General features: G+C 34.9%; 1 protein-coding gene across 3 annotated transcripts; it reads left to right on the forward strand.

Moving 5' to 3' along the window:
- Positions 1-7,560: 7,560 nt before the first annotated feature.
- Positions 7,561-26,943, forward strand: LOC149563658 (SOUL heme-binding family protein). Of its 3 annotated transcripts, XR_016364108.1 has the most exons (9): positions 7,561-7,881; positions 8,325-8,414; positions 8,608-8,678; positions 23,932-24,033; positions 24,152-24,256; positions 24,362-24,497; positions 25,930-26,222; positions 26,336-26,445; positions 26,589-26,943. XR_016364108.1 is itself a non-coding variant. In XM_089826820.1 (8 exons), the coding sequence occupies exons 1-8, from the start codon at positions 7,665-7,667 to the stop codon at positions 26,661-26,663; spliced, it is 906 nt and encodes a 301-aa protein (XP_089682946.1). In that variant the 5' UTR covers positions 7,566-7,664; the 3' UTR covers positions 26,664-26,943. The 3 variants fall into 3 exon arrangements, 2 of the variants coding, with proteins under 2 accessions (XP_089682946.1, XP_089682947.1); XM_089826820.1 differs by lacking the exon at positions 25,930-26,222 and having other exon boundaries at positions 7,566-7,881; XM_089826821.1 differs by lacking the exons at positions 7,561-7,881; positions 25,930-26,222 and adding an exon at positions 8,052-8,172.
- The last annotated feature ends 971 nt before the right edge of the window (positions 26,944-27,914 follow it).

Raw genomic sequence — 27,914 nt, forward strand, 5'->3', positions numbered from 1 at the left:
ATTTCAACTATGCCAACTACCAATGCAATATTAGGTCTAGTGTGTCTCCACATATTGAAGTTTTCCAATCATTGACCTATAAGTATTCTGATTTACCTCACTTTAATCATCATTCTTTGAGAGTTTATGTATAGTAGACATAGGTGTTCCAACTGGCTTGGAATCTTCCATTCCAAATGCTTTCAATGTTTCCCTAATGTACTTTGATTGAGTAATGAATATCGCATCCTTCATCTGATGAACTTATAGACCCACAAAGAATTTAATCTCTCCAAACATAGACATTTCAAATTATTTCCTCATTTCTTCAGAAAATGACTTGCATAGCATTTCATGTCCTCCAACTATGATATCATCTACAAATATTTATGCAAGCAATATTTTTTTATTGTGGCCCTTCTTTAATATACAAATTCTTATTATCATTTGTCTTTTCAAAACCAATTCTTACTAGATATCCATGTAGTCTTTCATATCATTCTCTAGGAGCTTACTTCAATCCATATAAGGCTTTATGAAGTTTACATACCATGTCTCTTTTTCTTGGATCAATGAAACCTTTAGGTTGTTCAATGTAGGCTTCTTCTTCTAGGACTCCATTCAAGCTGATTTAACATCCATCTGATATACTTTGAATCACTTTTGTGCAACATAAGCTATAAGTATTCTGACTCCTTTAGGTCTTGCAACAGGGGCAAATGTTTCTCCATAATCAATACCTTCTTCTTGAGCATAACCTTTGCATACAAGCCTTTCCTTGTTCCTTGTTACTTCTCCTTTCTCATTCAACTTATTTTTAAATATCCATTTTGTACCAATCATATTCTTCTCCTTAGGTCTAGGTACAAGAGACCAGGTTTTGTTCTTTTCTATTTGCTCAATTTCTTCATTCATTGCTTCTATCCAACTTTCATTTTCTAAAGAATCTTTTATAGATATAGGCTCAAATTCACTAAGCAAACATGTACCTTTTAATTTTTTCCTTGTCAGTATGCCTTTTGTCTCTCCTCCAATTATTCGATCAGGTGCATGATGTCTTCTAACATATTTAGCAAGTCTTAGATCTTTCTTTCTTGATTTTGAACTTGGTTCACTTGGTTCTCCATGATCTTCTATCTTCTTCTCGGGCTCCTCTGGCTAGTCTGGTTCAAGTAACTCAGGTTCCTCTAATTGTGACTTGAGTTATATTACTTGTCGCTCGGGTTGCACTACTTTTGGCTGCAACTCAGATTGAATTGTCTATAACTCGAGTGCTTTTGTCTGTAACTTAGGTTGAACTGCCAACTATTGATTTACTACAATTGCTTTATGTAAAGTATCAGGTTCCTTCTCATAGTAAAAAAAATTTCAGTAGTCTTTAGGTTCCTTGTTACTTTGTTCTTCACTTCTTTCTACAAACTCATCAATCTTCACATGAGCACTTTCAATGACTTTGTGAGTAGCAAGATTCAAACATTTGTATTCCTTGCTTTTATTTGAGTAACCTAGGAATATATCTTCCTCACTTTTTGCATCAAGCTTTCCTTTCCTTACATCTTTTAGGATATAACATTTGGTTCCAATACTCTAAGATAACAAATACTAGGCTTATACCCATACCATAATTTATAAGGTGTTTTGTTTATACCTTTATTTAGCCAAACTTAGTTCAATGTATGAACTATTGTACTGCTTTCTTCTCTCCAATATTTTGGTGCAACATTCGTCTTAGTCATTAGTGTTCTTGTACATTATATGACAGATATGTTTCTTTTTTCTTCTATTCCATTTTTCTCTGGAGTTTTAGGTTTTGATACCTATCTTTTGATCCCTCTTTTATTATTAAACTCATTGAATTCATTTGAGATGAATTCTCATCCTCTATATGATCTCGGATATTTCAAATTCTTCCATATTTCTTTCTCAACTCTAGCCAAATACCATTTGAACTTTTGAAAAACATCAAATTTATCTTTGAAAAACATTATCAATTTATCTGAAATTTATTTTACTCATCTTGCCAATTTGACATTGTTTGCACATGCCCACCTCAGGTTTCTTCAGATAAGGTATACCTCTTACTCTTTTGTTCTTGCTTATGGTAACCAAGTTATCAAAGTTAACATGACACGTTCTTTTATGCCATAGACAAATTTCCTCTATCTGAGCTAGCAAGCATGTATTTTTAGTGAGATCTAGGCAAAAAAAATTTCCTTTTGTTTGATTGCCAGTTCCAACTAGGTTTCCTTTTCCATCCGAAAGTTTAGCTTTTCCATTTATGAATTCTACCTTGTATCCTATTTTGTTCAGTTGTGCTACACTAAGTAGATTATGTCTTAATCCTTCAACCTAGTAGGCATTCTCACATTTGATTCCATCAGTTAATGCTACAATTCCTTTTCCTTTTACGTAACATGGTTTAATGTTTCCAAATCTAACACTTCCACCATCATAGTGTTCTAAATGTTCAAAATTAGTTCTGTCACTAGTCATGTGATGAGAACAACCACTATCTATGATCCATGTATCATTTTTACTAACATGAGTGATAAGTGTCATCTTTTCCTTTTCCTCATTATTAGATTCATTTTTAACAACAATATAGACTACTTCATCTTCATCATTATCACTTTTAGAATCTTTTGTAATGTAACATGATTTCTTACCTTTTTCTTTTTAGTCCTTGTATCTTTTGAAGTCTTTCTTGCCTTTGAACTTGTTGTACTTTTTCTCATCATTGTCTTCATTTTTTGGACACCTTGTATCAATGCAACCAACCTCTTCATATGAGAAATAGATCAATGGGATTTTACCTCTAAATTTTCCTTTCCCTTTTGATATTATTTTTGCAAGTAGAGCTTCAATAACTTCAAGGTCTTCATCTGAATCATCTTCTTCATCATTGTCAACTTGATTGCCTTTTGATTTTCCTCCTTTTCTACCAAGGGTTAGTTTGGCTTTAAATGAAGATTCAAGATTGCTAGAAGTGGGAGCAAAGTATCAAAGTTATCCAACTCAAAAGTAGTTAATCTTCCCACAAGTGCATCCAAAGTTATATTATTTTTAGGAATGCATATCATCTCTTGAATTGTTGAAACTCTAATTGCATAAGTAGGAAAAAGTGTTCTTAGTACCTTGTCGACTACTATTTCATCATCAATTTTTCCTCTTGCAACTCTGATTGCACTTACACTTCCTTTGATTCTTTCACTGTATTGGACAATGTTCTCACCTTCTTTAATTTTCATTCGATCAAACTTGCCTCTCAAGCTTTCTACCTTAGCTCTTTGCATATTTTTATCTCCTCCATAGACACTCTGCAACTTTTCCCACATATCAAATATAGTAGGACAATCTTTCACCTCATTAAATTTAAAACAGTTTAAAGAGGAAGCTATGTCAATGATCATTATATTGTGATCCTTTGCCTCTTTCATCTGCTCCATATTTATAGGTTTAGGTGGTGGCACATATCTATTTTCCAAGTAGAACATACCAATATCATTGATGCTTGATAGATGCAACTTCATCAACTCTTGCCATGCTAAAAAGTTATCTTTGTTAAGCTTAGGAATCTCCCTTCTGTAAGACATCTTGATCTTTAGCTTAGGTCTTTGAAACCTTTCTTGCAAGCACCAAAAGCTCTAATACAAATTGTTGGAACTATAAGAGTGTAACTGAGAGGGAAGGGGTGAACTAGTTACACCAAAAACAATCCCCTGTCCCTTAAATGTCAATACAAACTTTCACTGATCATGCAATACTGAACAACTTAGTTAACATTAGAATATTAATCTCACTCAGTTAACAAAGCAATCTTAAGATTTATTCATTTGTTTTATCCTTTAGTAACTTAGTTGTAGAAACATAAAGCATAAGAAAATAGCATGAACATAGATGACACCAAGATTTTACGCGGAAACCCAATTTGGGAAAAACCACGTTGCAACTAGTCACAATAATTTTCACTCTTTTGAAGGGAGCCTTGTTAAGAGCCAACCTTGTTAAAGGTTACAAAACATACTATTAAGTATGACTCTGTTAGAGGATTTAGATCACCTTGTTAGGAGTGGCCTTGTTAGAGGTCTTTAAACACTTCAATCTTGCAATGCCACCTTGTTAGAGGATTTACAAAATATCTATTAAGTCAACTCTGTTAAGAGATTTCTTTACTGCTACAATGGTTAGAAAGCAAAAATGATTTTGATCTTATTGATAAAGAAACTTTCTTTGTAGATTCAAATCTATATTCTTGTTTGACCTCTAGATCCTTCCTGATTAGATGTTCTTTGCATTTTATCTTCCTCACTTTCTTGCTCTGCCTTTTGCCTTTGCTTACATAACCTTTTTATTCCACATTCCACTTGTTCATTTTATCTTCACAACTTGACCTTTCTTATATATCATAAGTTAGAACAAGTCAAATTGAATACCTTTCCAAAATAATAATAAACATCTAAATATTCGGCCTCAATTAATTAATATTTGACAAATGCATTCTACTGCCACTCAATCAACACTAGGACTGAATGCCTAGTTAACATTGTGACTCCTTTGATGCCTGACCACTCAATTAATACTACAAGAAGAAATCCCTTTATTAACCAATTGCTCAGTTAATACTGGAAATTTTTCTTTATCTGACTACTTGGTTAATAATGAGATATACAAGGTTAATACTGCAAACTCTACATTGCTCGATTAATATTGACTTTTGTGTAACATCAATAACAACATACAATTGAAGAATTGTTTCCAACAGTCACCAAATCACAACTTTCTATGCAAGAGTAATACCATCCATAGTGGGCTCTATTATGTAAAATCATCAAATCAATATTCTAAATTGATTATCCAACTATACCAAATCGATCATTAAGAATCACTTTGTTCTAGCCAAAGTATTGTTAGATAGATATTCATCAGTGAATATCGCATACATGCTGAAATTCCAGAATTTGTAAAGATAAGATTAGAGATAATAGGATGTCTAATTTCATGCTTTTCCATCACAACCTGCAACTCTCTATCATCTATCCAATCTAAGTTGTTATTTTTTATTGTATCCTACTTTGCTTTCGATACTTAGTCAATTCTATACATCCAATCCTTTTGTAATCATACAAAATTGAAATATGGTCAAGAGTAGTGAATGTAGTTTCCATCAATGACAACATATCATGCATCATAGGTTAATTCTTGCAAACAATGCCCACCCTTTAAATTGGCACTTTATATTATTCCTCATATGCACTTTATAATTTGACTTTATGATCATTAAATAAACCCTTTTAATAAAAAAGTCAAATAACATTTAATGATGTGAACTTTTAGATATTATTAATAAAGTCGATTAATAATTACAATTTCATAACTCCAAAGATACTCATTATTTTTTTATTCAGTTTGAACCAGGAGATATCCCACCTCATTCATTGTAACTAGGGTGCCTTACTAAAAATTGAAAGGGTCCATTTCTATTAATCCTCGATTTACTATAATTAGTAAATCCCTGAATACATAGTCAAAAAAGGTGCCAAAGTTCATCATTGCAACTGAGGCCGATCCAACTACCTTGCCAAATATAGAAATGTTGGATAGATGTCTTACTATAAATAGTAAGTGTACCAAACTACACCAACTAACGAATGAGTCAATCATTGTGTACACCATGAGTCCAGGTGCCCTTGCCAAAAATAGCTTTGATCATAATTTAACCTACTATAAATATTAAGTCCCCAATTGGAAGCTTTCTCAATGTCACCATAAATCCACACCGCTAGCAAACTGTCTTGTCCTACTAAAGATAGGAACTTTGAATTTCCCAAAATAGATACTATAAATATTAAGTGTGTCAATCTAACTCAAATGAAGAACAATGATGAACATACCTAAGCTTTGAAGTTGGAATTGGCTTCTAGCTCCATCGATTAGACCCTTTGAACAACTCCATTAGCCAACAAGTGTCAAGAAATAGGCTAATCCATTGAAAGTTGACACTCATGGAAAAGGGGATATTACATTTTCATATGAACAATAATTAATCTATCTATTAAATGAAATAATTATTTTTGACTAATTATGGATATATAAAGATAATATTTAACTAGTAGGTGATGTGATGTATTATCAATTTTGTTCCTATATTTTATAATTTAAGCAAGTGAAATACAAGTATTATAGAGCACTTAAGTGTTATGTGTCATGCATGGGCTCATAAGGTGAAATGTTATGACATGTTTTCTCATTCAATTGGTAACCATATACATCATCTCGATTCACTAAAGACATCAGTCTAGGATAAATTATAATCATCAAAGGACTCAAAAAAGAGTAAGAAGAAGAAAATTCAAATGCTTAGGTATGACAAATGTATTGTTGTAACAAATGTTATAACATTAACTTAGTGTTATATCCTCTAGGAATCCCTTTATTTTCTTGTGAGACCCCCCACTCTTCTTGTAAATTGGACCACAATGGGAACTTGCGATTACGATATGTTGTCAGAGGTCTCCATGCGTATATGCATGGTATTATGAACTATTTTAATACTATTAAAATGAATATGAATAAGTAGTTGTGTTATACAACAAATGTAGTTTATTGATTATATTAATTAATTATTTAGAATAATGATTTCAATGGTGGAATTGTGGAAGAAATTTTGTTAGTGCAATATGAAACGAGTTCTCCAGTTTCATGAAGAGATATAGGTACATCGCTATGCCAACCTTGTGTATAGACTTTTCCATTAACATTTTTTAACCAAATAAGTTCACTTAACTTTGTTTAGAATAGTTAGCGTGATATGTAAATAAATTTTTTAATGATAAGTTGAGTTTGTGGGCACATGTCTAACTCTTGTGCCTAACCTAAGGGACACAAATAACTATCCAATTACATTCATTTACTCTTTTTAGAGTGTGCTTTAGGAGGCACTAATAATAATTTGACTTAATATCAATTCTTATGCAAATTTAGGTGTAAATTGATAAAGTTGCACTTGTATTTGCTTTTGGAACATTTACATAATGTTCCTTACAATGTTATCACAGTTCCACTTGACCCAACATGACAAAGGCTATTTGTCTTGTGGTTCTCACCCTTAGGGTATTTGAGATAGGTTGCACGTAGAGGATGATCTTAATCTTCTTGACAACCATCTTCTTTTTCTTATAGATACGATGCTATATTGTGGCCTAGTTTTGGCAACGTTCCATATTAAGAACTAGCTATCTTCCTAATTCATAATTAATTTCAGAAAATACCCTTAAAGACCCACGAAGTCTCATTAGTTAGAGTTTTATTTTATGATATTGTCTAATGAAAGAAAGATTAATGATAAAGATTTACCTTGGAGTGAGATTGTTTTAGTTGCTCAAGCTTGATCCTATTTGAGACTTTGCCTTTCATTTTGAAGATGTACATTTATGCCGTCCTTTTTTTAAGGATGTACTGTCATCTCTTTATCTGGATTTTAAAAAGCTACGACTAAATCACAAAAAGTTAAAAAAAGAAGAGTTGACGAGAGCCTTCGAGTATTTTTAGTGTATTTATTTATTTATCAATTGGAATCTCACAGATGAAATATAGGCCACCCAAAAATGTATCCCGCCTACAAAAAGACCTCTTAACTACCCCCAAATTTCCACACTAGGCCTACGATTCGTTCCGTGTAACGCAGAATGGTGGCCTGTAATATATTTTCCATCCCAACTCCCAATACATTAAACTTGTGCGCTCATATTAAGCAAAAATATAAACTAGTTGCAACGAACAGAAAGGTAGCAGCACCCACTTTATTCATGGCTATGAACTCTTCTACAATTCTCTCCGCGGATGAATCACGGCGTTCCCTGTTATTTGCTCTGGCTTCTCAGGCTGCTTCCCAGTCTCAACGTTGTAATTGTTTTAACCCTCTTCTTTTTTTAAGCTATAATTGTTCAAACAATTTACTGTATAGTACTATATTCCTTTCAAATTTATAATTAATTAACTATTTGTAAATAATTTTACATGTTTTGTTCGGATATAACGTGACTATGACCAACCCTCTGTATTTATGGGTTGAACATCCATTCTCTCTTCAGGGACACATTAGATCATACAATAAGGTTTTAATATAATTTGGTTTTAAAAGCTGTGCTAAAATAGGTGAAACAGTGATCTTTTGATTGGTAGATCTTGGATGGGGTAATTTTTGACCTTTCTAACTCAGTTAAAGATTAATAAACACGGGCTGAATTGAAATGCCATATAATTGTTATGCTATAAACTTGCTTCCGGATTAGAAAAAAATCGTTTTTTTCCCTTCTAACATGTTTGAAGACTTTGCTTTGATACAGTTATTCAGAATTTGGTTTCCGAAACATTTAATTACATCAGTCCTAGCACCAGATTTGAAGCGCGTAGTTTGGAAGAAGCTTTGATGTCTGGTGGGCTGTTTTTCTTTTCATTAAGTTCAAATTTATTTTCATTGTCATTTTTTGTGCTACAGTTTTGATGCAATGTAAATAATTGTATCCTATCATTGTTGACTTTTCATTTGGCATAATGGGTATGCATCCTCAATAATATTGGCACATAAGATTGGTAGAATAATTTAATTTCTCGTGTTTCTGGGTATAGTTCCAAATCTAGAGACGGTGGAGTTCAAGGTTTTGAGAAGAGAGAAGGAATACGAAATCAGGCAAGTTAAGGTAAGCGTTTGGTAATACACATAAATTACTGACATTTTGAGTGATATAATTTGAACGCTTAGTTTGATATTTTTCTCTAATGTTGTTCTATTTGTGGACGGCGGAGTTTCTTTATGCAAAAAATTTAAGGGACAGCTCAATCGCATGTCATCTATTGAATGCATTTGGTTTTCCGTGAAAACTTTATCGCTTTCTGTTTTTATACTCATCAACTTCATTCTCCATTGACAATTCCTTTGTTTAAATGGCTATTTCTATTTATACTTTGATTCTTCTGGTTTGGGCTTTAATCACTTTTTGTTTACCCTCTTGATTTATCTATTTGTTTTTAGCTATTTTCATAACTTGGAATCTTTTCACCCTCCCGGTTTCACTTAAGTTTAGTTTGTATGTTCCGCTGACGACTTTAGTCATTTGTGGATGCTAATGCAATTTCTTTGTTCATTGTTTCTTTTATCTGCCATACAACAAGTCGAATCGAGCCTATGTTCCAAACAGAGGGCATGTGCATTGATCTATTAATCTGGTCTTTGTAAATTGTCTGATGCCGTCTGTAACTTGTTATGCAAAAATATCCCTATCAATCAAATTTTTGGTTTGCCTTTATTTGTAATGCTTAATGAGCAATTCTTTCGAATTTTACTTCCTCATTATAGGGAGTTCCATACCATCTCGTCAATGCTTAGCAGGCATTTGAATACTCAAGATCGAAGAGGAGAATTACAGAAGGGAATAGTGTGGACCTGATTAAGACAGGCCTTCCAAATGAATCAAGATTCAGTTTCCCACTTCTTACCCACCACAATTTCAGAAAGCTATGCTTTGTTGGAGAACATCTTAACTAGATTTTATTACTAAAAAGTAGTAAGAGGGCAGTCATGTTTCCTTGATCATAAAAAGAAAGAGATTTTTGACTCATTTGTGACCATTTAAAACGATTCTGTACCTTTGCCATATTTTTGTTATCTCATCTAGTTATTCTTGATAGCTTTCTATATTGTCAGATGCATTTCATATTCCTAGATTTAATTTTTCTGAAAACAGCCCAATACTACTTTTAGTACATAATTATGTAAAAGCTTCTTGAAACAACCGTGTTTAGTTTTTCATCTAAAATCCTGACGTAAAAATTGGAAAAGCTAAACACAGTTGTTTCTAGGAACTTTTAAAATAATTATTTTCTTCTATGACCTTGATGCAAAAACAAACACAATTGTTTCCACAAGCACTTAACATAATTACTTTTTATTGCATCACTCACACGAAAAAAGTTACAGAAATATTTTTAAATTGTTCTTATGTGACTCCTAAGTTGATTCCTCAACCCTACAGCTCCCAAAGATCACTTGGAAATAAACACCTGTTATAGAATGAGAGAAAAAGTAAAGGGATTACTATGCAGGCCAAAGAGACATTCCAAAAAGCACGTGTTACTATGAATAGGCAACCTTGAATGAATGATACAATAATGAATCTTTATAAAAAAGAAAAAGGCAAAAAGAAATTTAAAACCAGATAAAACCCTAGGAAAGGCTAAAAATAGATAATGAAGTGTGTCGCAAGCCTACGACTTATGCACATGACCTAAGTAAGCTTAAGTAGCTAGTGTGAAAATGGACTCGAGCAATTAAAAAATTAACTTGGAAAAATCCACTTTTACTAAAACATCCCTTGTAAGCTCAACTTAGGAGAAGCCAAAATCTTTAATGATGAATGTATAGAAATCAAAAGGTAGACTTCAATAACTAGGCTTGATGAGATACCTATATAAAGATGAAAAGGATCTGTCACGATCTCTCATAATTGGAGGAAATGTAGAAAGGCTCATGGAAAAGACCTTCTCCAAAAGAGAGGAAGACATATGAAAGACTGAGGAGCCTCCAAAACAATGTCCGAAAAAGCATAGAAACATTGAGATAATCATGAAGGGCACAATTGAAGAACAAAGAAGTTGCAAACAACTGTTGATGAATGATTGCTGCGGTGTTGTAACTGAAATTCCTCCTTCGAAATCAGGATGATGATCAGAACCAAGAAGACAAAAAATTGCATGAGTGACCCCTATGATGCTTTTCGAACAATGATCAGATGGCAAACCAAGGAAATAGTCCAACAATCTAAAATATAGATGGCACATCAATCTGCACAAGTGACAACAACACTTTTCAACGAATGAAAAGAAAAAATACAAATAAAAAATACAAGTACCAATAGTCTAAAGAAACTAATAAACTGAGGATGGAAGGTCACCTCAACTAAACAAGAATGCAAGATTGTTTCTATGATATGTGTTCCATCTCACTGAGTGTATGGGTAACTTGTTGTCGTATCATCCTAGTACATGGGAACAAAAACTACGTAGTTTATTCCAACTTAAAACCAAGGAGGTATTAGCATCACCAATATAAAACTTTCCCATAATGTTGACAAGGAAAAGGTATGACAAGTCCACTAAAGTAGTGTCAATGTTGTGCATGAAGGTGAAGAGACACATCAAAACGTGCATATGATAGTACCTTAAATTGAAAAAGGGTTTGCAAATGACAAAGCACACACAACAATCCCATAATGCATTCTATTAAATAGTGTGACCACAAAAAATTGTACAACAGGATGTGCAAGATCCCTATAATGCATGCACAATAGCGACAGTTGATCTTAGTGAGTCTACAAATGAAAAAATGCTTTCAATAGATGTTGATAGTGCTTAGAAAGGATACAATGCTAAAAATACATATAGAATAGATCATATGAAGTCATCTTATGTAAACAAATGTTCAAGTAATCAACTAGAATGTAAATTAATGATAAATAATATAAAAGGTATTTGGTGTTAAAACACGGAAAAAGTGCATGAATAGCTATGAAGAGCATTGAAGTACTTTTCCAACATTATAAGATTTCTTGAAAACGGAGATCCAAGCAAAGAGCTTTAAGGTTAGGAGCCAAAATGAATAGGCCATAAAATGTATTGAGAGCAATATTTGAGAAACATAGTTGCGCTGTTTTTAGGACCAACATTCTGATATCATGCTTGCCAAATCTCAATACTTAACACCCAAATCATTCCAAAAAGAAAAGATGAGAAGCTCCTTCAATGCAAATCAAGGTTGGGGGTAGGATAGTTGGGTTGTATAGGTGATGTTATGCTGATGTTAACAAGTCAATCATTGATCAATACTTGCAAAATGTTGACATTTTGTTAAAAAGTGTTGGAAAACAACCAAAGAGAGGGAAAAATGTTGGATTGCTCAAAGTCAAAACCACTAGAGTAATGTTGAAAGCGTACAATCCTTGACTAATGTGAACTAAACTTCACCGAAATAACCAAGTTTTATGCATCAGCATTTTAACAAGCACTTGGCAGACATATCTCTTCCGAATGACTTCAACTTCATATGAGAGTATTTGTACAAACACTTGGCAGACATACCATTCTGAAAAGAAATCACTTAAACTTTTTGCACATTACTTCAGAACTTGTACACAAGTTTGCTGCTACAGACTTAGAAAGAAAGCTAAGACAACATAAACATGTTATGATTTCATACACCCTTTATTTCCAAAACAAGGTCTGTGATGCTCTTAGGTGGCCTTAGGTGGTCTAGGTTGGTAGTAATTTTCAAGTCTCCAGGTCAAAGAGATGAGTTTGGACAGCTTTGGCCTGCTGGAATAGTCAAAGTCTATGAAGAATATGGATGAGTGATGGATTAAGCTAGTCAAGGATATGGAGTTGAAACCAAGCGATTTGTGATGAAATGAGTTCGAATCAGTAGGAAATCCTTGTTCCAAATTCATTTTCACCTTAGAAGGTTAGGATAGGTTATGCAAGGTAAATCTGTTGAACGTGTGCTGAATCTTGAACTTTGGCTAAGTCTGGAAATTTTTAGAAACATTCAAAATCTAGTCATAACTCAAGTGAAGATGAAACCTATCTCAAACATCTGACAATCTTTATATAAATTATAACTTATAGTATAAGAAAGGAAAAAATGTTATATTTTATATAAATCCTTTCAGCCCCTGAGTTGAAGAAACTGGAATTTGGGAGTTAACTTGCAAATGAAAACTCCTAGCACTACATTGGAATCTGACCATGTCCTAGGATTGATTATCCTCTCAACCCCTAAAATTCCACCCCTTGTAGAAATGAGTTTCAAGGGAAAATTGTGGAAAAGTGAAGGAAAATGCACAATGATGTTTTGAGGCAATGAAAGAATCCTCGGGAGGTGGCGGAATCCCCCTACCTCCCAAGATTCCAAATCTTGGAGTGATCAAATACAAATCAACATCAATCCCAGTCAAGATGAGATCAATTAAAGGTGAAGTAATGAAGTTTAAAGGAAAAGTTGGTAAGAAAGATGAAACAAGAAGAATGAATCCTTTGGAGGTGTAGATTCCGCCACCCTCCCACGATTCCAAATCCTTTCATCCCCTTGATCTCTGCCTTGTTTTGGCGATGGTGAAAACTCAATCCAGCCTTCAAGATGATGCAAGTAGAAGAAAACAAAGAATAATAACATGGAAAGGACGATGAATGTGGACTCCAAGCTTGTAGGAATCAAAAGTGAAATCCTTTAAGGATGGCAGATTTTGGCAACCTTTAAGGACCCAAAACCCTCTAATGTACCCAATCTCCACCCAATTAAAGTTTCAAAATCTTCATACCACCCTAAATTCCGCCTTGGACAAGTTGGCTTCTCTTTGATTTCTACGTTGCAAAATGAAAATGAAGTGAAAGGGAATGATAAATGTGGACAATACAACAAGAATCAAAACCAAGTTGGAGAGAATGAACATGAAACAAAGAAAAATGAAGGCGTGATCAAAGCTTGTAGAAGAGATAGTTATATGATCAGAAATGAAACTAAGCAGAGATAACAATGGACAACAAATTATCCTAGTAAAACCATCCTACATGAGGGAGAAAAACCCAGCCAAATATATCTACCTTTTTTATATATATAGATAATCAGATGAAGAAATTCACACAATTGAGGAGATACTGCTCCTTTTGGATAAAACACAAATGATAATGCTATTGCTGAAAGACAAACTGTCGTTGAAGATCGAACTGTTGCTCTGCTACAATAGTATGTATTTGATTGAATTGAAAATGCCTTCAACTTGAGAACAAGCATTTTATATATACATATATAATGCTAGTTGCCTCTAAGCTAAGTTAGCCAACAAGGTAGGGGTGACCAACAGGAGAAATATCTCTAGTAGCTACCAAAAATAATACTCCCTCTTAACTAAGGAGTTTTTTCTCAGATCCTATAGTCATGGAGTCTTTCAACATGATATCCATAATGGTAACTTCCATGTATGGAGAAAACATCTCAATTTTAGAGCTGTCAAAGAGTTCATCACAGAGTCGCTCAATGTGATGTGTGCAATGGCTGCACCCATTCTGGAAGGAAACATATTGTTATCAAGTCTTTCAACATGACATCCATAATGGTCACTCCTATGTATGGAGAATACATCTCAGTGTTCGAGATGTCAAAGAGTTCATCGTGGAGTCACTCAATGTGATGTTCACAATGGGTGTGTTGGCATAACTAATGCAGATTGTATTATAGAGATGTTAATGTTCATGTTTGATGATCATGTGATCAGTTATTGTGCTGTCATTGAATTCAACTTGAAAGTTGGCTATTAACTATTTATTGGGGAATATTATTCTTGATTGTGCAGGGTACAAATCACGTTGAGTGGCCAATTGATATGGGAGACTCAGAGATGTCTAAAGATGTTGTATGTACAATTTTGTTTACTTCACACAAGTATGGAGAAAGTTTTGATTGATAGAGATGTGACAATTTTATCAGGTTAATTAGTTTGTGACAGATAGTGAATGATTTGATTGGTTATCAAATCTGTGATGATCCAGATATTGTAATTCAAAATTTATGATCTATACTCAATTATGTGATCATGGCTACAATTATGTATGATTTGGTTTAATGAAGACATGTTTCTGACCGGCTGAAGTATGTTAAAGAGAAAATGCAAGAACACTTAGAACAGTTTAGGTTTGATCCTAAACTAGTAGGATTTGGGCCAACTTAGGTAGATCTTTCAAGATGGAAAGCTAGGTGATGATGTGGCACTAATGGGTCATAATGAATTGGTCATACATTGGTTGTTGTGATAATTTTTTTCAAATTCACGCATGTTCATTGGGAAAAGTGCATAAGGCCAGATCTTCTTTGTTGAATCGATACACGGTTCAAAATAGTGATCGAGATGATCTATTAAAGGACAGATTAGGGTTTATTAAGATGTTTTGGTGGGCATGAGGTGAAATTCAAGTGTAACACATTTAGGTAAAGGCGATAACTACCCTAAAGTTCGAAAGGTGTATTTATATGACAAAATATTGCAAATGCAAGTGTGATGATCGTGAATGGTGTGTGATCAAGCCGATGGATGAATTCCTACAATTAGGTGCATATGATGAGCTGAATTGGGTTTGTACAAGGCAATTGAGAAGTGCCATTTCCAGATCACTTACCTTGTTGAATCCTAATAGGTTCTCGAGTATAAGTCTCTTAACTGGGTCACTGTAATGATTCCATCTTTTGGCCTTCACGTTCTCCAAAGTCTAAGTGGATGATAAGAAGAAATTAGATTAATTTCTTATAAAGTCATTCAATTTAAAGGTGACTTTGTATTTAATTAATTTAATTATTAATTACAAGGGAGTATGGAAGCCTCTCGATTTAATTAATTATTGCTAGGGAGGAGTTTCTAGGGTATGCATTAATTATTGGAAGGAGGAAGCTTCTAACTCTTGCAATTAATTAATGTTTTAGTTCCTTCCAGAAGGATAAAGAAAAGGATAAATAGGGCTGAAAGTCTCATTGCTGATCATCGGATGATTATAACTTGCATTTGATAAGAGCGTGGATGTGTGAATCACACTCCTTTTTTGGCAATAGAGGATGTTCATTCTCTGTTGTAACATTCTAGACGTCATTCCCTTAGGGTTTGGCCTTTGGAATACATCTCTTTGTACTTGATTGCAGCATTTTTAGAATTAATATAATTTCAGTAGTTGGTTCAGCTTTTGGGCATTCCTGGGGTGTCCATTACAGTGGTATCAGAGCTATAAGTCCTGCCATCCTGTGGAGATCATATTGATAGCCAGATAAAGATGTATATTAGTCCAGATCAAGATGTGATGTTCAGACAGTTATTGGGTACATTAGAGAAGGGGCAATGTATGCAACAGGAGCATAATAAGATGCAACAGGAGCAGAATAGGCGAATGGATATGATGTTGCAGCTTATGGCTAGATAGATGGGCATCAACATTGATGATTTGTATGTTGCTCCAGAGCAGAAGGTAGTCGATTTCTCAGGTGGGATCGAGACACGTATAGAGCCAGCCAGCTATGATGTTGGTGATGTGGGCATTTCGGCAGAGTCAGTAGAGACATGCGTGCAAAGTCAGGAGACCACATATGAAGCCTTGTCAGGGGATGATGACGTAGCAATAGTGGAATTAGGAGAATGCAAGGGAACTGTCATATCAACATCCACTTCTATGTCAGTTGAACCATCCAACGAGGAGTTTGGCGGTGATCATGCGGTTGTAGATGTGTGCTATGATGATAGTACACTTGTTATTGCTAATAAGGTGAGCAATCTAGTGACAGAGTCATATTATACTATCGATCAACAAAGTGTTAATGTTCACTCTTGGGATAGTACTATGTTAAACATGGATACAACATTGTCTTATGACAATCTGATGTTTGAGGCTGATCATTCACCTGAGTGGAGTTGGGCTCAGTTTTCACCATCTACAAAGATTCAGTTTTGTGTTGCAGCAGTGGGGAGGAAGAGGTTTCATAGATCTTCTATGGAGCCACCTTCTGGTGACATTGAGACTTATACTTCATTAGCACAAGTTTTGGGAGCTAACTTGCAGGACATGTGGTTGGTCTTAATGATGTTCATTTGCAGTTTGTTTAATATGGATATCACATATTACTTCAATTGGGATCCAGGTGGAGGTTGGAGTTCATTATGTTACTTAATTGCTTGAGGACAAGCAATTTCAAGGAGAGCGGATTTGTAATGATCCCATCTTTTGGCCTTCACGTTCTCCAAAGTCTAAGTGGAGGATAAGAAGAAATTAAATTAATTTCTTATAAAGTCATTCAATTTAAAGGTGACTTTGTATTTAATTAATTTAATTATTAATTACAAGGGAGTATGGAAGCCTCTCGATTTAATTAATTATTGCCAGGGAGGAGTTTCTAGGGTATGCATTAATTATTGGAAGGAGGAAGCTTCTAGCTCTTGCAATTAATTAATGTTTTAGTTCCTTCCAGAAGGATGAAGAAAAGGATAAATAGGGCTGAAAGTCTCATTGCTGATCATCGGATGATTATAACTTGCATTTGATAAGAGCTTGGATGTGTGAATCACACTCTTTTTTTGGCAATAGAGGACGTTCATTCTCTGTTGTAACATTCTAGACGTCATTCCCTTAGGGTTTGGCCTTTGGAATACATCTCTTTGTACTTGATTGCAGCATTTTTAGAATTAATATAATTTTAGTAGTTGGTTCAGCTTTTGGGCATTCCTGGGTGTCCATTACAATCACTCTTAATAGAGCGAGTAGGATCCTAATAGGTCTGAAGTGCATTCTCCTTTACTAGGTGGCTCATCAGTTTGAGTTATAAATCCTCCAACGAGGTCACTCCTTACAAGGTAAAGCTCTTAATAGGGCTAAAGGTAAATCCATTAATCGAAAGACTCCTATCAGGGTCTACTCCTAACAAGGTTAATCTCTTAACTAAGCACATTTCAGAAGAGTGCAAAATACTTGTGGGTACTAATTTTCACCATGGTTTTTCCCTCTGACTAAGGGCTTTCACGTAAAAAATCTTGGAGTTATTGTGTTACTTGTGTGGATGTTTTATTAGTTGTCTTATTGATAGTTTCACAGGTTTAAGATGCATGCATGTGGTGAATGGTTTAGTGGTTAAGATCAGTTTTGGTTGATGTTTATTTGATAAGTGGCTGAAGTTTTTGAATCTGATAGATTATTGATTCACTCCCACTTGCCTCCCTCTTAGTAATCTTGGACCTTAAGTATATTAATAGGCTGCACCCATTTGTGGAAGGAAACATATTGTCATAGAGTTTCTCAACATGACATACAAAATTATATAAGACCATAGTTTAACTTCTCGTTCTCTGCCACTTCTTGGTGAGGCCAAAAAAAAATTCTTGGCAAATATCAGAGAGAAATTGGCAAATTCTCGAGAATTTAAAAAATGATTTTAATTTAATTAAAAATGCATTTTCTTCACAAAATTCAATAAGTAAATGCATGTATTGAGTTAGTAAATGAGTAAACAAACCAAACAAGTTGCACTCTCTCTCTCTCTCTCTCTCTCTCTCTCTCTCTCTCTCTCTCTCTCTCTATATATATATATATATATATATATATATATATATATCTATATGCAATAAGTAACAAAATCGCATCCTCATGTGGAATGCTAATGTAGTCATAGACTCCAAAGTCTAAAACAAGCTACAAATAGTAAATACCGAATTGTCTTTGTCAAAATATAAGCAAATACAAATGTCAAGTTCAATATGAAACTAGTCTACATCTTCCTCTTCCCCATCCCAGTAGTTCTAGTAAAAACTATGGGAGAGGGAGGGGGTCTAGCAGCTCTAGCCGTAGCAGTCGTTTTGGTGGTGCTGTTGTTGGCCTTGGCAATGACTCCTTATCGTCCTCATCCTCATCCTCATCCTCACTATCACTGTGCTCACTGTCACTGTCCTGACCCTCATTGCCCTCCTCCTGAATGTCATCTAGTCCCATTGCAAAACCACCCTCCTCCATAGCCTTCCTCTCCAATTCATATATTTCATCCTCAGTGAACAGTGAAGGCTGCTCCTGTGCTGTCCAATCCCCAAAAGGATGTATGTCATCCAAATCAAGTGGCTCAATTGCTGCTGCCATTACCTTTCTTAATGCGCAACTTGAGGTTATAATGCACAAAGACAAGGTCATTTAGGCGTTTTTGTGCCAACTTGTTCCTCTTCTTTGTGTGAATAGATTCAAACAAGCTCCAATTACACTCACAACTAGATGAGCTACAAGGTTGACATAAGATGCGAAGAGCAAGCTTTTGCAGACTGGGACATTATCACCTCGATTTTGCCACCAAGCATTTGCAAGATAAATATTAAAGAGTTAGAAAGCAAGATGAGGACAAGTTTTTATAGCTTATTTATCTACTTATCCTGCATGTGAGAGACTCCAAATTCTAAATATTGTACCTGGGGTTTGAGTGTTTGCTTGTCTTTGCCAAGGCTGAGGAGAATAGTTTGCCCGTTGCATTTTGATACACTTCCATCTCGGCCACAATGAGGTCTCTCACCGTAATGTCAGGTACCATCCTCTGCATGCATTCACTAAAGCCCTCCATGACCTCTCCACTAGGATCCGCATATGATGGAGAGAAGCGGTAACAAGGGTTGAGGAAATACCCCGCTGCATGAATGGGTTGATGGAGCTGATTGCTCCATCTCCTATCAATAATATTCCATAAGGGCTGAAATTTTAGGCTCTCTCCCCTGTACTTATTTCTTATAGCCTCTTTCGACCTATCCATGGCCTCATAAAGGGACCCCATTGGGGTTTGTTCCCCATCTACCAAGTGGAGAACTCTAACCAAAGGCTTCACCACCTACAATTGAGAAGTAGAAAACAATTATTAATCAGAGAGCAGGGTTATAAATCAATAATGAAAGACTTGATTAATAAGTGCAAAAAAAATCAAATTTTGAAGTTTCCAAGTTACATCCTCAATTTCTGTAGCTCGATCAAAAAATTGGATGTCAAACAAAATGCGTGCAACACTCTGCCCATCGACCTTCTTTGAATAACTTGACTGTAGCCATTTTGGACACACAAACATTTGCCTCAAAGGATTCATATGATGAAGAACGCTTTGCAACATTACAAAAATCGTTGCAAATCTTGTGACCGCAGGTCTAACCAACTCCTTGTCTTTGGTGTAGTCTCTTATCAAGCAAAGGACCCAAAGGTGATTGTAAATATATTTTGTTATCGTCCTTGCTTCCTTTACAATAGGTTTCACCCAATCCAATTTCCCTATATCCTCCAACAGAAGGTCAATAACATGCGCTGCACAAGGAGACCAAAAGAGTTTGTTATGCTTCTCTTGTAAGATCCTACCAGCTGCCACATATGCTGCTGCATTGTTGGTTATGATTTGCACCACATTTTCAGCCCTAACCTCCATCACAACATTCTCTAGCATTCAAGCCAAAGTCTCAGCCGTCTTTATCTTGTATGAGGCATTCAAGGATTTAAGAAAGACTACTTGATCTTTGCAAGAAACTAAAAAGTTAATGATGGTACGGTTTCTTCCATCCGTCCATCCATCTAAAAATATGGTGCAGCCATACTGTTTCTATTGTAACTTTTTCTCTTCAACCACATCTTTACCCCTAGAAACAACATCTTTCAACAATCTACAAACACAAAATAAAAAATGAGATTAACTTTAACTACACAATTTCGTTTAAGAAAGATTACTTTCAACAAAAACAAGTAAATTGTAAAACTGCAAAAGTATTAAAGTTTGAAACAAGTGAAGTACCTTCCACTCAAGGCTGTAGCAGTAGGTGGCTTGTAGCCCTTTCTTGCTACCATACAACCAGTCACAAAATTTAGAAAATATGGACTTGCTGCAACATTGAAGGAGAGCTTGTTAAAAAACCGAAAATCAGCACATTGAATGTCAAGTTGCTCATGCACATCACGGTTCCATCCAGTACCCTCTAATGATGGTTGTGCTCCAGGTGTATTTCTATGCACAAAATAACCATCAATAGAAGAGTTTTGTGGTCTACTAGAACCCGCAGATGTGGAAGTTGAGCCCAAGGACCTACCATGCGTAGGTGTGTTCTGTGTGCAGATCCGTGGGCCACGAAAAGAGCCCACTATCCCCTCTAGTGCTTCTTCTTCTTCATCAAGGGTGATTGGGATACCTAGTCACATGACACAACCCACATCATTTCATTATGAATCATGATAATTGTTTTAGCACAATCATTAGTCGTGATTAGAAAATAATAAATGATATGTGAAAGGAAACATACCTTGCAATTCGTAAATGGCTGCCCTCATGGCCAATTTTGCCCTTTCCTTTTTCAACTTCTTCTCTTTTTGGGTACTAAGCAAAGCAATCATCTCCCATTTTGTTTCCTCCGTAGTTGCATCACAAATCCTTCTGTCACAATTTTCTATACCAGCAAGGTGGTACTTCAAACGAGATATGCCTCCAGGGATTTTTTTTTTTTTCACATTTCATGCATATGACACTATTATACTTTGTTCCTTTGAAGGCATATTTCCATGCAAAGTCTCTAGCCCCTTTAGGGCACGTGCCTATGAATCTAGATGGACATGCTACAAGACCATTGGGAGATGCTGCAGCTGACCTAGACGTAGAGGAAGCCGTATTTGCTGGAAAATTGGAGAATAAAACAAAAAATGTATTAGCCTTTAGGTTTTGAAATCATTGAGAAAAACTTGATTGTTTTTGGAAAAATTGCAAACAGATGGTGTTATGTCTTCGTCATTACACTCTAAAACGTATTAGAGAACATGACAAATGGTATTCCTAGAGTCTTAATTAAGTTAGATGCAAGATATGCAAGTATGGGAAGACAAAAATAAGTTTAACTCAATAGAACAAAAGATTGAGAAATTTAATTGTGGATCCAGATTTTCTTGGAAAGACCTTCAAATCTGCTCCTAATCCACTGGAAGATGCTACAAATCAATGCCAAACACTTAGGTGCTGCTCCAAAACCCTTCTCCTCCACCCAAGACGCCAAACACAGCAAACAAAACAATGAAATGTCATTTTTATTGGCGCAGGTATTTACTGGACGCTGCGAGAAGACTGCAAGTTATCGTGAGAAATAGGCGATAGATTGCTGACTTATTGCCAGCTTCTTGCGGCAATAAGTGCAAAATCTCGGCTCCGAAATCGGCGATAAAACCTCACGTTTTCTTGCCGCCTGGAACTTGCGAGAAGTTGACTTATCAGCGATAAGATGGTGATATTTTAAACTATGATTGAACTAAAGAAAATACAGAAAAGAATATAAAATCAAAAACTAATTCAGACAATGAAATGTATAAGATTTAACACACAGATTTATAGTGGTTCATCCAGCTAGTCTGGATTACATCCACTCTTCAAGCAGGGCAATATCTCTATTCAAATTATAATTCTGAGTACAATACAACAGTAGCAGATTGATTATGCACATATACATTCTTCAGTCTTAGTGGAAGACGAAAAGACTTGGAAGAGGAAGAGACTGCAATGATTGGGCTTCACCATCAGACCAATAGAACTGTTACAATATTCCTTTGCCAATAACCGTTACAGTTTTGACATTTCTATATAATCCCACCTTGGGCTTCAGGTTGTCTTTTCTGGTCAGATTCCCTTATTGCTCAATACAAATATAATTTATAGTAGAATGCTGACTCATACTTTTCTCTGTCAGGTCGAGTATGTCACTATACATTCTATCCATTATGTGTCCGACATGACTGTTATTGCAGGCAATACGGATTTGAGCCAATAATGGTCTTCCATTTTTACATGATTGTGGTTTTTCTTATGCCACCTTCGATGGCCACCTATCCTTATGTATTTTATATCCTTTGCATTCAATCTCCCATGTAGGGCAAAGTAGATATATTTGTTTCTTCCTGCATTATATATTTTTGCATTTCTTACCGTGTCGCTTTTCTCCACGTCATCTCCTTCCTATCCTCTGGTTTTCTGGCTGAGACTTGGGTAAGATCACTGTTCCCGTTTGTATCTGATGATTAATAGAGCTCAGTATGCAAGGCAAGTATTCCTCTTGTTCAGACAGCGACAGATGAATATGTGTTGGTAACCAAATTTGGTGGCGTTCCTTTCCTCTGTGCAAATACAAATAGAAAAATTATCCCAGGTATCAATATATCCGTCAATCCCTCATTAGCCAGTGACTGCGTATACTCCAATAGTGATATGCAATACATTGTAATGCTTAGGTAATGGGATAATCTCTTGCTCTTATCTGATTCATATATGTCAATATATTTTTTCTTTCTTATTAGTGGTTCTTCACAACTGATCGGTCTGTATTTTTTCTTTCTAATTAGCGGTTCTTCACAACTGATCGGTCTGTTTGTATTATCATCCACAGGATGGCAGGATCTTAGCTCTGATACCACTGTGATGTTCCATACCCAAACATTTGATAATTTTCCTTAAATTTCTCTATTGTACCTTAGCGTACTTATTCCATATCTTTTTCTGTCCCCTGAATTGGTCATTAATATTCATTCTTATGCTTTGTTATAAGAAATGGTGTGTCCTTTCATTAATATTAATATTGTTTATTAATATTAATGTTATGTTATTATATATTAATATTATTATTTGTTAATCGTTTCATAATTGATATTCTTTATTATATTACAATATTATATTGATATTGGTTTATGTTATATTACAATCAAGTTATATTGTATCCTGTTATAATGTAGTTAATTATTATTTGATAGGTTATAAAATCTTTATGGATTAATATTTATGTTTACTATTATATATATATATATTAATTAACAATTGTCATAAGGTATATAAATAGAAAATATACTTAAATTGCACACACTAATTTGGGCTCATGACAAACACAGCCAATGAGACAATTATTGAGTAATTGCCATGGTATCACGAACACTGCTACTCCGGGAGAAAAATACAAAACCCCTAAAAATCACAGATCCTATGAGGGAGCCATCCCTTTTAAATGGAGAAATAATCCACCATGCTTATTTAGTTTTCTGTGCATGTAGTCTATTTTAATTGCATTCCATTGGTAGGATCAGAAACATCATCAAAGGTTTCAGCAACAAATATGGATGCTAATAGGTGGAAAAAAATAAAGTATGTTCTGAAAAGTAATCAAACATTATAGCGATGAATTGTGAAAACATAATTAATGATAAAATTGCTTCTATCTTAATACACAAAGAACTATAGGATGCTCTCTGCAAGAATTGAAACCATTTGGTAATGATCCATTTTCTTTCTTTTAGTCAGTGGAGGATATCTTGCTTGATATTTTGTTTATGTTTTTGTAACTCTTGGTTTTTGTTAAACAGTCCTTCTATGTAGCCGAGACGACAATGCCTGGAAAGACAGGATTTGACTTGTATGGATCGTCTCAGGGTTTTAACATTTTAGCAGCTTATCTCTTTGGTAAGGTACAATTTTGTGCTATCACTCTAGCATTATTTTAATTCTTTCGGCACAAGTTGATTCATTAAAGTACCATCTAATTTTAATGTATTATAGTGCTATTGGTGACATGCACATGATCAGAACACAAAAAGAGAGGAGATGGAAATGACCACCCCTGTTTTTGTCCAAAAATCTCAAATTGATGGGGAGAAGATGGAAATGACAACACCAGTAATCACAAAACAGGTTGACAAGCTTTTTGCTGTTCTGAAAGCTTATTCCAAGTATTTAATTTCCCTCCTCTTTAATTTTTCATTCTCTGATAATTGAATATCCTTATTTTCATCCTAGGACCAAGATCAAGGTAAATGGCAGATGTCCTTTGTTATGCCTTCCAAGTATGGGGAAAACTTGCCACTTCCAACTGATCCTTCTGTTAGGATTAGGAGAATACCAGAGAAAGTTGTTGCAGTTATTGCGTTTTCAGGTAGTAAGCAGTTATTTTTCATTTTTGTCCTTTCTAACTTTTTCAGTAATGATGCTACACAATATCAGATATCTGGCCCTTTTCTTTTCAGTTATCGCATATTTAATCTGTAAAGTTATGAACAGTAAATCATTAGGAAATTCTTATATCTACTGATATGGAAGAAATATTTGGTTCTCAATAGTTGTCAACGTGATATTGTGTTTGATGCTAGTGAGGCGGAAGTAAAATATAAAATTTGTGTCGGGATATGTTCATTGTTCTTCGAATGCCTCCTTTCAATCCAGCGAGTATATTCTCATCTAGGGGTTGTTCATTTTGACAGCTAGTAATTTTCTTGTTTGTTTCCTACCATAAGATGGGGATATGTTGTCTAGCAACTAATTGATGAGTGCACTTCAAAATTTTCCCTTGAATTATACTACACTTTTCAAGGGATGTACTTTAAGCATCCTGGATATATGTTTTTTTAGGTGTTGTGAATGTTTCTTTGTTGGGAAAAGGGAGCATTGAGTTACAGAAGTATGTTCTCATGAAGTCTTTCAGATTTAGCTAGAGATTTAAATATTACCTCTCCTGGTATTTTTATGTCCATGATATCCATTTAGCTAAGAATTTGAGGAATCCGTAAAACCAATTGAAGCTTGGCATTAGCCTGAACCTGTGAAATTCAAAAGCAGCAAACCTAAGTCTGTAATTATGCAATCATTCTTAGGGGCATGCTTGACGCATTCATCTGTTAAGGATGTATGATTGGATTTTTGCTCAACAGCTTTGGTATTTTGGTTGATATCTTTGGGTTTTGAATAGTATTTTTTCCACACAAGCTCGTTGAGAGGTGAGATCTGGTTCCAGTTAGGGAATCAAACTGATTGGTTTATTTTTTAACTCTTCTGATGATACATCTGAAGGCTGAAATAATATGTTTATCCCGAAATTTGGATTTCTGATCCATGTCTTGTCCTTGGATTTTCTTAAAAGATCTTCTGGACTTTCTGTGCTTTTTTTTGCTCGTGTTTGTATTTGATTCGTCTTTTTCTTTGTATTTAATACCCTTATCCTTTTTGGCCAGAAAATTGGGATTTTATGCTTAAACATGTTCATTGGCCCTCTGTTAAAGGCTGTTTCTATTGGAACATTTTCAACTAATGATGATATTACGCCGAGTCTTACTTTTGATGATCTTTTAATTGCTATGTTTTCTCTTAGGTGGTGACAGATTTTTATTTTTTTGAATATTTAATTGTAAGTCTAGATATAGGGTCTTGACATGTTTGCAACTACTCTCAAGTTTTTCTCTGTCATTTGATTCTTGAGTCAATTGGCTCGGGACTCAAATTCAGTCCAATATTTATCAGCTTCCTGTGTTTGAGCTCATATGCTGTTTTCTTACTATTTATTTTATTTGGTTTTGAGCTGGTGATGTCCACAGCACAGATGCACTATCATGCTTATCAACTGCCAGGATATAGTTCACATGTTTTCTGACTAGAGAATCGCATCAGTCACCTTTACATGCAAGCCTGATGACTTGAGGCTTTTAACTAGAGCAAGAGGAATCGCTGAAGCCCTATGGAACAGGAAAGGCCCTAAATCTCACCTTTTCATCCCTAGAAAACCAATTTATCCCACTCAATTGGGTGTTGGCTCAGTAAAGGGATTGGCAGATAATTAGGCAGACTCTTCGCTATGATTTTCTCTGCTGCATCTGTATTAGCATTCTTGGTACAAAGTGTTCTAGTTTCTCTCTCCATATACAGCATCAAATCTCTGACTTTTCCAAATCTGTTGTTTGATATGTGCTTGATTAGTGAAGATGTTATTATGATCCTTCTCAGGGTTCGTAACTGATGAGGAAGTACAGCGTAGAGAATCGCAATTGCGTGCTGCTCTACGCAAGGATCCTCGGGTGTATATAAAAGAAAATACAACAGCAGAAGTTGCACAGGTAGGTGCATAACTGGTTTGGATGGTTCATTTTATAAGCCCAGGAATATGAAAGTTGAAACAAGAATAACTTTTGTTTTGTGTTCCTGATATTTTACTATAAACAGTAGTAATTAATTACAATTTCTTTCCTTTGTACAACAGTATAACCCTCCCTTTACCCCTCCATTTATGCGGCGGAATGAAGTAATCTTGGAAGTAGAGCTGAAGCAAGATTAAGCTTGCTAAGGGAGGAGAATATACTGAATTTTCCATGTTACATGAATTCCTTCCATGAATGTCTCGGGAATAGGTGCCTAGACAAAATGAAGGATTTACTTTAAAGTTGTCCTTGCATAAGTATGTGCATGTGATCCTAACCTGCATATATTGTAATTAATAGAAAACTAGAAAATACGTATATAGTTGATGTTATCATTGCCATTATCTTGAGGTTAAAATGGAGTATATGCCAGTATATTAGTTGGCCTAAAGTAATTTGTATAAGGTGTTTTTGACATTTGTTTCTTTTCATAGTTTGGGAAAATAGGCTGACAGGATTCTATTGCATATATTGAAAAATAGATCATAACAGCATGTGACAATCCTGTTGTTCTTTGACAAGCAAAAAGCAATAATGGTTAATTATCAGGATAAACCAGTTAACCGGACACATAGTACAACTGCTCTTAATTGCACAGCCACAAACTATGGAGCATTAGTATTAGTTATGCTAGCCTTATCACAAGCTAACTTTAAAAGAAACTAGTAGTTAATATCACAACTAACAAAATCAATGAGTATCAAAATATAATAATGGTCATACATCCTCCTCTTAAAAACATGCAAGGTAAAGTTACGAGTGTAAGTGTGAACAAGGTGATTTCCTAACCAGACATTAGTGGGGATATATTCGCATTATAAGTCCAGTCCTTAGTAGCATTCTAGAGTCTTAGTTAAGATAAAAATACACAATTTCTTATCTTTATGACTTCATTGACTCTCATAGGCATTTAATTCTGATCTCACATTAGTTTTTCTTACCATATGTAACCTTGTCTATATAAGCAAGGCTCTTGTACATTTGTAATTTATATCTCAATCTCAATATTCAAGCAAGCTCATTATGCATATATCTCTTGTGTAAGACATCTTGGTTTTTGTTGGTGATCTTGAAGCTAGTTTCGAACTACCATGTGATCCAATAATTTATTGAATGAGAACTCCATTGTGCAAGCATTCCACAAGATATTTTTTAACTTGACATGCCTTAGGTTTTTTAGATGTATAGTCATAATCCTCTTTGGATTAAGCATTTGACTGTCATATTGGAGCACATGTTCCTTTCCCATCATGCTTTCCACATGAGGATGGGGGATAAGGTTTCAAAGGTTGCAAAATCTGAGGTACAACTATGCGTGTGTGTGTATAATGTAAGTATATCAATTGTGGGAATTGAAAGGTTTATAGAGGGCTTACATTTTCAAGAAT

Source organism: Cupressus sempervirens, chromosome 4, assembly GCF_028749045.1.
Source record: "Cupressus sempervirens isolate cs-2001-9-10 chromosome 4, ASM2874904v1, whole genome shotgun sequence".
Lineage (NCBI taxonomy): Eukaryota > Viridiplantae > Streptophyta > Pinopsida > Cupressales > Cupressaceae > Cupressus > Cupressus sempervirens.

Bases quoted from the DNA above. Each gene is read 5' to 3' on its own strand.
- LOC149563658 (XM_089826820.1), top strand. From the start codon at position 7,665: ATGGTGGCCTGTAATATATTTTCCATCCCAACTCCCAATACATTAAAC. The intron at 8,415-8,607 runs GTGGGCTGTTTT...TTCTGGGTATAG, and splicing joins GGAAGAAGCTTTGATGTCTG to TTCCAAATCTAGAGACGGTG. The intron at 8,679-23,931 runs GTAAGCGTTTGG...TTTGTTAAACAG, and splicing joins ACGAAATCAGGCAAGTTAAG to TCCTTCTATGTAGCCGAGAC.